The sequence below is a fragment of the Lepidothrix coronata genome, unplaced genomic scaffold (assembly GCF_001604755.1).
Source record: "Lepidothrix coronata isolate B3197 unplaced genomic scaffold, Lepidothrix_coronata-1.0 Scaffold9, whole genome shotgun sequence".
Classification (NCBI taxonomy): Eukaryota; Metazoa; Chordata; class Aves; order Passeriformes; family Pipridae; genus Lepidothrix; species Lepidothrix coronata.
Genome location: NW_016690189.1, coordinates 10,789,746 through 10,801,741, shown reverse-complemented (window position 1 = coordinate 10,801,741; position 11,996 = coordinate 10,789,746). Strand labels below are relative to the sequence as shown.

General features: G+C 46.4%; 1 protein-coding gene across 3 annotated transcripts in view; it reads right to left on the bottom strand.

Annotated features, from left to right (window-relative positions):
• LOC108492190 (solute carrier family 23 member 1-like) overlaps positions 1-10,504 on the bottom strand; it is a 20,110-nt gene extending 9,606 nt beyond the window's left edge. For 2 of the 3 annotated variants that reach the window (XM_017804233.1, XM_017804235.1), the window contains exons 1-5: positions 10,176-10,497; positions 7,194-7,343; positions 5,722-5,879; positions 3,208-3,367; positions 1,675-1,856 (exon numbers count right to left, since the gene is read on the bottom strand). In XM_017804233.1, the coding sequence (XP_017659722.1) occupies positions 1,675-1,856; positions 3,208-3,367; positions 5,722-5,879; positions 7,194-7,343; positions 10,176-10,229 (704 nt within the window). In that variant the 5' untranslated portion in view covers positions 10,230-10,497. Of the gene's footprint in view, positions 1-1,674; positions 1,857-3,207; positions 3,368-5,721; positions 5,880-7,193; positions 7,344-10,175 lie in introns of all 3 variants that reach the window. The other variant, XM_017804234.1, reaches the window with a different exon arrangement.
• Positions 10,505-11,996: the final 1,492 nt, after the last annotated feature.

The window sequence follows — 11,996 nt, the reverse complement described above, 5'->3', positions numbered from 1 at the left end:
GCTCAGTCTGCAACAACGATCATTCACTTCAAGTCCCAGGCAGTCAGCAGAAACATCTCAGGCTTTAGCATTTGCAGACCATAAAGACTCTGAGCCTTCTGAGTATGTCCAGGCCTTGCCTGTTGATGAACCGTGTGTGCACCATTACCAGGGAGTAACTCACCACAGTCTTACCAAGAACACCAAGAAGTTTGTTGAGGCAACAGTGGGGATCTTCCATCATGGAAGCTCTGGGATGTGGTGGGGCTGAACAGCAGGGCTGAGACTACATGACTCATGTCTTCCACCTCCATTGCCACTTTCCCTCTTTCCCTAATGACACCCACGGAGCACGGAGAAGGCAGCAAAAGAGGACACAACTGGGACAGTTCAGAGCACAATGATCAGGGTGGGGCTAAGGTATCTGAGTCGGGAAAGAAAGTACTGGGATTATGGGTAGAAGTTGGGACAGAAACTAACTGGACGGAACGGGTGACTTGAGTTGAGAGCAGGGACAAAGGCTGGAGGACTGGGACCCCATTAATGGAGCGGCATGGTTGGGCAAAGAGGTCAAGCATGACTCTGAGGTTAGGAGCTAGTGTCTGGAGAAGAGAGACAGAGAAAGGAGATAGTTCAGACAAGGATATACAGTTTGAAGAGGAAAATTCAAACTGGTTAAGCAAAAGGATTAGGACAAATCACCAGAGTTGGAGAACGGGATAACAAGCCAGAGATGTGACAGGAAAAACAATGGTGGCAAGAGAGCTGAGTTTCAAGCAGGATTTGGAGTCCTATGGGGTGTTGGTGGAAGAGACTAGCTAGATGAGGAAATGGGGGTGGAGAAGAGAGGTGGCTTTTGGGGTCTGGGAGGGGAGGTGCAGGGAGGAGAAGAGATCGAGAGAAAGAATGGACTGAAGCATGTCCTACAACAACATGCTGCCTTCCCAGGGCTACACTCAAGCCCAGGTCCTGAGTCTCCAAGTCAGCTCTGAAAACACCAGTAAATGATGGAGCCCATAGAGAGGTTAACAACCTACTCCTCTTGCATCCTATCCCGATCTGAAGGTGGCAAGTCTGCAGGGCAACCATGCAGTTGCATTTCTACTTTTTTAATTCATTTCTCAAATACCAAGGAAATTCCACCACCCAGCACACTGTACACTCATGCAGAAGGGCATGCACGCAAATGTCCCTGAAAGAGCACTCACTGCTGCAAAGCTACATGTGCAGACAGACATTTCCAAAGCCCCCCAGGCCCTCTAGAGAGAACAACTCCTCCTCCTCGTGTGAAAACAATACATAAAGCACCAGCTTTATGTAGAATACCTGACTTTGAGTGCTCAACTTTGTCATTCTAGGAATGTCTTTTTAACTTAAATGATGGGTGTGCATAGCCAACTGTGACAGAGACTGCCCACACACTGGAGAGACTTGTTTCTCTACTGACCTATGAACTTTGCATTTTCACAAAAATCAGGTTTTTAAGGTCATTTTTGGGTTTTGCTTTGTTGCTGAGGGCTTTAACCTACTGAGGGGTGGGGGAATGACTATATCACACATCTGCCTTGTCACATGTCAGTGACAAATAAACCTCATACCCAGGGAAACTCTGCTACAGACTGTGACACTTGGTTTCAATACTAGAGGCAAGTGATTTGCGTATGCTCAGTTTTCCTAGAAAAGAGAGAGACTTACATGAATGCTATGCCCCAGTGCTGCCCAGCCTCATTCCCAGCAGACTCAAAGAGAGGTAGCGCAACCAAGGTGATGGTGGGAGCAATTGTCAGGGGGCCGATGAACCTCATCAGAAATCCAATCAGGCCAGAAAATCCAACGAAGATTTGAAAGCAGGAAGCTACAATGATAGCTCCTTGCACCTGGAAAAATGGAGAAAGAAAACAGAGGTTGGAAGACCCTTTCCTTCATAAGTCAGTGCAAATCCAGTGTGAGAGCCAGGCTCAATCTCCAGTCACAGACTGGCACAGAGGTCTCCCACTGAGACTGTCTCCCACAGTAAAACCTGGCTGAACATTACATGTGGGGATGGACCACCAAAGTAGCAGCACAGCACCTCTCTCTTTGGCTGATAGATTTAGTCCTCACCAGGGCTAATTTTGTTCCAAAGATCACCTCCTCGCTGTTCTCTTGGTCCACCCAAGCATGCATCAGCTGCCCTGCACTCTCCTTCCTGCTCCCCCCAAAGCAGGGGAAAACCTCTTGCCCTGAAAACAGGAGCACGGCTGTGATCTCTACTATCTCCCTTCTGGGAAGAACTTGAATCACTTCAGCACGCCGGTGGGGCAGGTGAGTCATTACAGCCTCTGTTTTTTCTGAGTATTAGTTTCTCTCCGGGAACATATTTATCACCCTGAACTGCCCTGTGTTTGACAATCACTGCTAAGGAGCCAGCAATTACATTCTGAAATGCTGCTCTCTTCAGCATCAGCTTCAGGCAGGGTACTCAGGGGTGGGGCTGCTCTCTGCCTTCTCGGATTTGGTGATAAGTCCAGGCTGGGCCCTCTGTGGTGCTGAGCACCTTCCCTCCCCCAGCTCCAAAGGGAAACACAGGGTCTGGGTGAACCACTCAGCCTGAAAGGAAGAATCAGCAGTGTCCTTGTGATAGATTTATGTGTATCAGCAAAGAGAGCAGCCTGTGCTGCACAGCAAATCCTTGGTGAGCTCTTAATGCTTCCCAAGTGGTTTGCAAAGCACACCAACAAATGGATCGACAGAGGCAAATTTAGCCACTTGCTCTAATAAGACAATTGATGTAGAATGAGGCAGTGAGATCCCTGACCTTTCCTCCTCCTTTCTGACTACCTAAGATGCCCTTTCCCTTAATATTTACAGTAGGTTTTGCCTTGTTTTTCTTTTTGCTAGGTTTCCTGTGCTTAGAGAGGGTCCTTTTCTTGGAAACATTTTCCCTCCCTCAAGGCTAGCCATGCTTCATGGAGAAGGGATCTGGCTGGACCAGTAGAGACTTTGCAGGGACCATAAATCACATGAGGAGGTCTGTATGTCTCCTGTTCAGCAGGAATGAAGCACCTGCTTTTTTGACAGAGAATAAATGCTTAGGAAGCCGCAACAGGGAGAAGGCCAAGGTCCATTAGGAATAGTTTCTCCAGCATTGGAAGTTTCTCCAGCAGTGATGGCCATGACATGGTCAAGCACTTTTCTGAAAGCAAAGAGTCCTGATACAGAGGGGGTGCCACTGAAAATGCAATATACCTCTCGCATCCGTGTCTGCCAGACTTCAATGAATTCTGGTGAAGAAGCATTCACCAAGGTGGCATTCTGTGTCCAGGCAGGGCACTTCCAACTGGGGAGAGACAGCATTGCCAAGGTGGGGGTCAGGAATGCAAAAGTCCCTCCTTGAATAATAGGCAACCTTGAAGGAGAGCAGAGGGAAAAGATAACAAGTGAGGATTCTAGAAACTCAGCTCCATAGGGGTCAGAGAAAGGAAAGCAAAATAAATTTAAAAATCAGTTTGCCCATCACCTCTGACAGTATCTTTTGAATTGTTCTTGCAGGTCTCCATCAGTGACCATGGGTGGGAATTGCAGCCCATTGCATGCAAGAGAAACAATGTGGGGGAAGAGCTGAGGTTCAAACAACAGCAGTGGAGGGGCAAATTGGTGCTACAGTCAAATGCTGCTACCTACATTAAGGAAAAATAGTCTTCCTAAGGGCTGATGAGACCACAGACCTGCACAGAGTAGAACAACCAAAGGAAAAATCTGGAGGAGGGGAGAAGACCAAGGAAGAAAGATGCCGAGACTCTGAACAAAAGCTCAGCGTCGACCTTGGTCCAAATTTTGCCAATATCTAGTTGTTCCCTCCATCCCCTTCGGCTGCCTCAGTTTTCTTCACAACCAGTTCATGAACACAAGGACATGCACTGGCTACTCCCCATGTCACAACCATTCTCAGTCTGAGGGCAGTAGAAAATGTGACTTGGCTTTTAGTACACCAGGTTTTAAAGCCAATTCCTCTGCCATGTTTCCACTGACACTAGAAAGGAAATCTGCAAGGAGGGGTCTAGGGGCACTGAATGGGTGAGACCTTGGCTCTCCCCCCATGCCTTGTGTTTTCTGGCTTACAGTAACGCCTCTCTGGGGAGCCCTCAGGCTAGCAAGGAGCTCGTAGCTCCAGAGGAGCTCAGCACTGGTTTTGTGCAGAGCTTTATAAAGCAGAGTGATGCTCCTATGAGCTACACCAGCCTCTTCTCTTTCCACACATGAAGAAATGGAGACATAGACCTAAAAGGCCTGACTGGCTCCTCTAAACCCCACATGCTTTAAGCCCCCACTGCAGTGCAAGTTGTCTTAGCCATTCCTCTAGTGTGCTTGAAAAACCCAAAGCTGCCTGAGGGCTGGCATAGCAGCCCTGAAATAGCAAGAGAAACCTCTGAGGTGCCTCTGCTTCCTTCCCTTTAGGAAGTATCCCTGGGAGGAGCCCCCAAAGCAACCTCTCCTTGTCCCAGGATCTCTCATGGCACCTGCTCAGAAACGCAATGGGGCATCAAGCTGGGTGAGTGCTTTTGCAGGTCACAGATTTCCCTGAAACAGAGGCATTTCCACCATTCTCTGGAAAGCACCTGAAAACAAGAGATGGCATAGCTGTAACAGCATCATGTCTCTGTCACCTAAAACAGATATTTTTACCACTGCAATTACCAAGCACAACTGAAGCACTGTCGAAGCTTGGACGGTGAGTTATATTTGAGTATCAGTTATCTGAGGAGTCACCTACTTATGGTATTTGGCCAAATATGTTGCAGCCTTCAAACAATTTTGCTGGGCAAGGCGAAAAAAAAAAAAACAAACAAAAAGAAACAGAGAAGGCCCAGTGCCATGACTTAAATTAACAATAGATTTATAGCTTCTGCTGTGTTGGTCCTTGAGCTATTTCACAGCCAGTGCTGTGTATGTGTGGGCTTGGAGCAAAACGGGGTGCCAAGGTGATGCTTATGGGCACACTGAACGCTTTCCAGTGGGGTTTGCAAGAGGAAAGCTGCAGGATTAGCGAAGGAAATATTACACTGATAATGACTACGTGATATCATTTACTAAGCAGGGCTCACCATCACGGCCAATGACCTGTGTCTCGTCTCAGGAGCCTCTTGGATGGTGTCTCCAGCAACTGAGACTTGTTGCTGCTTTTTCATGCTGTGTAACATGACCGAGCTGCAGGTTGCAAATCCATGCTCATCTCTCTACTGTCTCTTAAACAGCTCATCTGCAAAGAGGATTTACCTTGCTTACATTCAGATTGTGCCACGAATCCTTGAGCATGGCAAGTGGCACTGTGTAACAGGACATGCTGCAGAGCTCCTCCCTGAGTCCCTAAGCAGCAGCACATGCCATTCAATTTCTCCTAATTATCCCCTCCCCTAGAGTTTCCTATGGAAACTCTAGCAGAAGGATCCTTGGGGTAAGGGGCAAGCAGATACTTTTTACTGAATGTTGCAATGCTTTATTGTTTTGAGGATAGATTCCTTATGAGCCCAGGAAAAGGTGTATGAAGTATCAGGAGATGCAAAAGTCAGAACAGCGAGGTAGCCCTGCAAAGCTCTCATGTACAGTAATTTCAGGGTGCTTTGGCATGTGCCCTGATTGCCCAAGGGTAGCAAATGACTCTCACTGATAGATAAACTCAACAGCAGGGTGGTGGCCAAGCACATAGTAACTGCTCAGCACACAGTAATTGCTCATGTGTCCCAGTTCTTGCATTTGGCCTACCTGACTCCAAAGAGGACTTGCAGCAGGGTGCAAATTCCTGAGACAAAGAAGATGGTGCTGATCAAGTGGCTCTGGGTGAGTAGGTCGTGCTGGAGGCAAAGCTCTTTGGAGAGGATCAGTGGGATAGCTACAAGACCTCCCATGGCTGTCAGGAAGTGCTAGAAGCCACAGAGAAAGACGGGGTAAAGAAGGACACAGAACTGGCTCTGTATTATTACCGTGTTGTTGAGGGAAATCTGAAAACAACTCACAGATTTGTGTTTGGGTGGTACTAGTATTACCCATTCTCTCTTCTGTTTTAGCAGCCTTAATTCTCTGTTAGGGGCTGTTCCAAAGTACCTACAAGAATTGCAATGTATCCACTCAAATTTCTCCTACTTTTCGTGCCCAAAGACCTTTGTAGTGCTCTGGACTCCCCTGTCAGACCACTGTCAAACACAACTAGCTTATCTGCAGCACCTGCAGACAAAGCTGTCAGGGCTGCTCTTCCAGTAAGATGGGGACATGCCAAGGTAGAGGGAGAGAGCAATCAGGCAAAGTAAATGCAAATATTTAAGTCTGTCTCATTCACACCATAAATGATAACATTAACAGTTGGCACATTGGAGCTACAAATTCTTTACCATCAGTACCTTTTCTCACACAGTGCAGTTATGAATAACCATAAAAACTGGATGCCAAAGAATGGAAGAATTGGGCATTGTATTTGCCACAAGAGTCATAAACATATTTCTACAACGACCTTTAGCTAATGACTAAATATGAAAATAATTTTTCAAACTTATTTTGCTTTAATTATTAACCCTGGTTGTGAGCTCTCACCTTGGAGCACAGTGGTGGAAGTGGTGGCACTCAGAAACTCACTGTGTTCATTGGCGGCATGTTTTATTAAAGTTATGATGCTGCCTTGCTCAGAAAACCTTGGGTTGATAACACTCTAAATTTGAGACAACCATTTAAGGAAAAAAAGTACAAAACTCCATCAAGCTCCAAGCACGGTCCATCATTACCCTAATCATTCTGAGGTCTCTCTTCCCCAAGGCTCCATACCCAGCATGGCATTGGTGGCATTGTGTGGTTTAACACCCCTGGGCATGGACACCAGCCAAAGCAGTGTGTGCACTTCTGCTTAGTTTTTGTTGCCATGGGAAGGCAGAGTTCAGAAGCCCTTACACAGTTTACCTTCAGCTGAGGTACACAACCAGTTCTTATTAAATATTTGGCCCCTGCCTCGGGACTCTGCCTTACCATTTGCACTTCAAAGGGTGCAATGTAGCTGTGGGCACAAGGATAACAGTCAGTGCTCAAGATGTGGTGGGAAGGGCTTGAGTTCAACAAGATCCAGTCCCAGAGCTCCAGTCATGCCCAGTGAAGGTCAAGCACTCACAAATTCAGGTTTTACCCCCATTAACTGGCTGAATAGCCATGAAACTTCCACCCACTCCCAGCCTCCACCTGCTTCCCCGTCACACCTGAATGCCCAGCAGGATGCACAGATACCAGGGAGGCACATCTGTGACAGTGTAGGCAAGCTTGGTCCCACCATGGCCTGTGCCCCCACCTTCCTCTGGGCCCTGGGCAGCACAATCTGGTGAGGAGCAGTAGTGGCTTCCATCTTCAACCTGGAGAACAGGAGAGACCCTTTGTTAGCCACAGGCACCCTGTGCCCTGCAGGCACCCAGCAGCCACCTGTCTTGCAGCCACATTCCATGTCTGGCAGGAACACCTCCTGTGTAGCTTTTAACAGTGCTAGGATATAAAAAAAAAAAAAAAATAAGGAGGGGAAATTAAAACTGAGGTATAAAACACCGATAGAACATTTTCATATGCACATGCATGTCTCGGCCTGAAGAAACATTAGACAGTGTCTCAGCCTCAAAGGGACATCTGGACAAAGTTTGTTAGTATCATTAAAGTCTGGCTAAGGATGAAGAAACTGCAATCAGAAGCAAGGGAGAGTGTGCAGTGCGTTCATCAGTAAAAGCTGCACTGTCCTCTGGTCTCTGCCCCTCCTGGCAATTTCACTCAAACAGCATTTTTGATAAAATATGCTAAAACACCTAGCTGCCACTAATTACTGAGTAAAAACATGTTTTATATTTAATTTCCTTGATCTTCTCTTTCCAATCCTTACCAGTGTTCTGCCTCAGTAAACTCACCTGCCTTTTTTCTTACTAGAAAACCTCACTCCTGCAGAGGAACTGGGTAAAACACAGGGACATCAGTGGATGGGAAATCCCAGTGTCCATTCCAAAGGAGCCAATTGAAGTTGCTCCCCAGGAGGTCTCAGATCCCTCCCCACCCAGAGCAGCCAGAAGCCCAGGGCTCCCCAGGGAGCTGTATGTCTTGCAGAGTTAACTTTTATAAAGATGCATTTTGCCAAGGAATTTCTTTGTTCAAGATCCCTCCCCAGAGACACCCAGCTCTAGCTGTTTCTACCATAGTCCCATTCAGATAAACTACCTTAATGGACTTAAAGCCTGAGACTCTGCTATGAGATACCTAGGGCAGAGACACTTCTTTAACAAACATGGTGTATTTATCCAGCCTAGGCAAACTGGGAACCTTACAGATACTTAAAAAGAGATAGGTGAAGGCAGAGTTAATTCCAACTGAACTCAGGCATGAACTGCAAGAGCAAAAGGCATTTCTTAATAACTCCCTGTGGAGACATTTCATTTCAGAACAAGACAGCCTGAGCCATGGATTAACAAATGTACAGCAAGGTGCTTAAGACTGCCCATGCATGGAGTTATTTGGGGACAACTACTCCTGAATAACACCATGGGTAGATGAATGCTAAGCTAGGCAGACAGCAGTAAGCTCCTTTCTTTTCATTGCAGTTTTTCCTGAGTTAACTAGGAGGCATATTCCAGCCAGGCAGAGCCTGTGCCAGCAACAGAGCTGCATGATCATCACATGAGGGCCTGACCCTCCCCAGGAGCTGGAGAGGAGTGAGCAGGCAAGGCTCAGCAGGGGAAGGATGGAGTGGAGGTAACAGGATGAGACAGGACTAGAGGCAATGGACTCAAACTGAAATGCAGGAGGTCCCATCTTAACATCAGAAAACACCTTTTCGCTGTGAGGGTGACCAAGCACTGCACAGGTTGCCTAGAGAGGTTGTGGATCCACCATCCTTAGAGATATTAAAAAACTATCTAGACACAGTCCTGGGCAGCTGGCTCTGGGTGACCCTGCTTGAGCAGGGGGTTTGGAGAAGGTGACCTCCAGAGGTCCCTTCCAGCTTCAGGCAGCCTGTGATGCTGAGATGCTGGCAGGAGGACAAGGCAGGAGCAGTGTGGAGCAGGGAAAGAAAACCACTGTTGAAGGTTCTCAGCCCAGCTGCTCCCATGAATCCAGGGGACCAGGACACCTTCCATGTGCCTCAGGCTCCAGGAACAGCATCAGGGTCCTCAACCAGATCTTAAATAAGTGCATCAGGAGGGCAGTCAAAAACTGAACTGCTTGAACTACAGGTAAAAGACCTTTGTCTTCTACCTTCTTTGGGGTGATTCAAACCAGAAGAAGTCACAAGCCTGATATGCATTATGGCAGAGCAAGTAGAAACAGAGACCCTGTTAAAAATAATGAAAGAAAACCTCTGGTTCTGAGCACTTCCCTGACCCTCTGCCCACAACTGGCACAGCACCCCCACCTCCACTGGTCACAGCGAGCTCAGCCAGAGCTATCTAAGAAATGCGGGACTTGTATACTGGGAGGTTAAAAGCCTCCCCAGACAAGTGGTTTGTACCGGCAGCAAGACGGTTGCAGGACCCCACTCCTTCACACCTGCTGACAGAAAAATAAGCATCTTTTTTAGTTTCTAATGGAGATGATCCCCGCTGTGAGATACTGTGCCCCAGGCTCTTGCCCTGTGGCTGTTACAGCCAGCAGCATTCCCAGTGCACCACACACCCCTGGATTGGCATACCATTTACAGCTTCTATTTCCCTGCTGTATCTCCACAGGGTGCCCTCCCCCACTGACTCTTAAACCCCTTTTTACCCACCTTTCTGAAAATTCATCCTACTGAAAATAGGTTCAGAAGACAAAGAAACACATTCCTTACTAGGCTAAATTTCTATTGTAATTTTACTAATTAACACATAAAATGCTGTACACAGGAACACGGCCACAAGGAGCCACGAGATCACTTGTTTTTTAGAACAGATACACTCGCGCTGCCATTTATCTCCATTGTTGTTTTAGAAATAATAGAGAGAAAAGAAGTTAAAAGGGTGCCAGAGAGTAGAAAGTATGCTGAGGCTGCAGCAGCAGCAGGCGGCTGTACTGAGGAAATCATTCCTCAGATTCTTGTCGATAAGGGCCAAGACAGACTTTATCACACATCAGAATCCTTGCAGCCAGCCCAAGCCCCCAGTTTTCCCCTTCTCCTCCTTTCACAGGGCTTGCACCTGTTAATGCAAGAATTACCCTTCAGAAAGCAGACTCACCACAAAGCTGGGGTTATCTAGCCCGTTGAGATCTTTGTCTGAGGAGGGAGTCATGCCTTCCACTTTCCTTCACCAACTGCCTTGAAAAAGAAAGACCAGTCAGAAGAGGAAAGCCTCCCAAATTCCCACTCCTCCCAGTCAAAACAGCTCTAAAGAAGCGGGGTGAGAACATGCAGAAGCGGGACTTCAGGAGCCAAGCAGCGCTCAGTTCTAGCTGTTCATGTGAGCTGTATTGCAGAAGCATTTCCTTTCCTTTGGCTTATGTAAGTGACTCCTTTTCTCCGGCTGATTAGAGGACCGGCATTCAAACAAAACTGGAGAGCAGCCCTTCCCTGGAATGAGTGAATCAGTAACTGATGACAGAAAAAACTTCATCCATAGGTAAGGATGCTCGAGAGTATCAGGTGTCCTGGCACAGCCTTGAAACTTGTTGCTTCATTAGTGTTTCAACAGCAACTTTCATTTTCTGTGTGGGTTGGGCCTCTTTGAAGATCTTTGTCCTCATCTTTAGGAAATTCAATTTCTAGATAGTTTCACTTATTTCATATGTAAACTACTGTGTATTTTGGCTTAGGTACAAACATCATCATCTTGTATGATACTCATATTACAGCATGAAAAAAATGTGGCTTTTACTGGGAACTTATTTAAGGCAGCAACCAATGATCAAGTGTTTAGATATATTAGTTGTTTAGCTTATATAAGTTTTAAATAGAATGAATCAGAGTTACAGTATTGTGTGATTTAGAATGCTGTTTGCTTAGCTTTGCTTGCTTAGCATGAGTAGCTAGAGTTACTGGAGCCTTGGCCCATAAGCTGTGGGTTTTCACCAAGATATGCTTTTAGCTGAAATACAGTTAATTTTCCTAGTAACTAGTACAGTGCTGTGTTTTGTCTTTAGTATGAGAAGAATACTGATAATACATGGATGCTTTAGTTGTAATATTTATCCTGAGTCTAAGACTTTTTTAGTTAACCATGTTCTGCCAATGAACAAGAAGTGCAAACCACAAGATAAGAAGGCTACAACCATCAGCAGAAGCTCAACTCGATAAAATAAGGTAACAGCTTGCCTGCATGGAGACAGAAAAATAATCTAGTAAGATATTAGAAGACTCCAGACCAAAAATCACCATTGGACTAAGAAAGTGCATTATTTGCACATCAGGAGCAGGTGTATAAGTCATAAGCATATAATTGCTCGGGCATTTGTTCATGGTCCTTCTCTGAAGACATTCAGCTCAAGCTGACCTGCTGCTGTACCACTCTATTAAATTGATTATTTTTATAAATTCTGATGCCTGAGACTCTGCTGTGGGAAACCTATGGCTGAGACTGAAGGAGGAAGAAGTGCACCTGACAGTGGGTGTATGTGTGAGAGTGAAAAGGGGCACCTGTCAGCTCGTTGGAGCTGCTCACTGCAAAGGTGCTCTGGTCTCAGCAGTTATGGTCTTGGGTGGGGTGTGTGTGTGACTCGTTGAATGCTGTGAGAATGCTCAGGCAGCTGCTTCTTTCACACAAGTCATCATAACATGACGTCAGAGAGGTACAGAAAATGTAAGACTGAAAAAAGACGACTTCAGGTCATCTGATTATCTCCATGCAGCTAAGGTTCCCAGCTGGTGGCCATCAGATGGCCCAAAGCATAGTTACTCTTTTCTTAACAAGTAGCAAATGGTGTTAATGCGCCACGCCACCCCAACCCTACTTAGATTACTTTAATTTAGTGGCTTCCTGAGGCAGTGCACTTCTCAGACCAGTTGCAGAGAACTCCAGCAGAGTTGCTATTGCCTACATGCAAGTGATACCTACACAATCCAT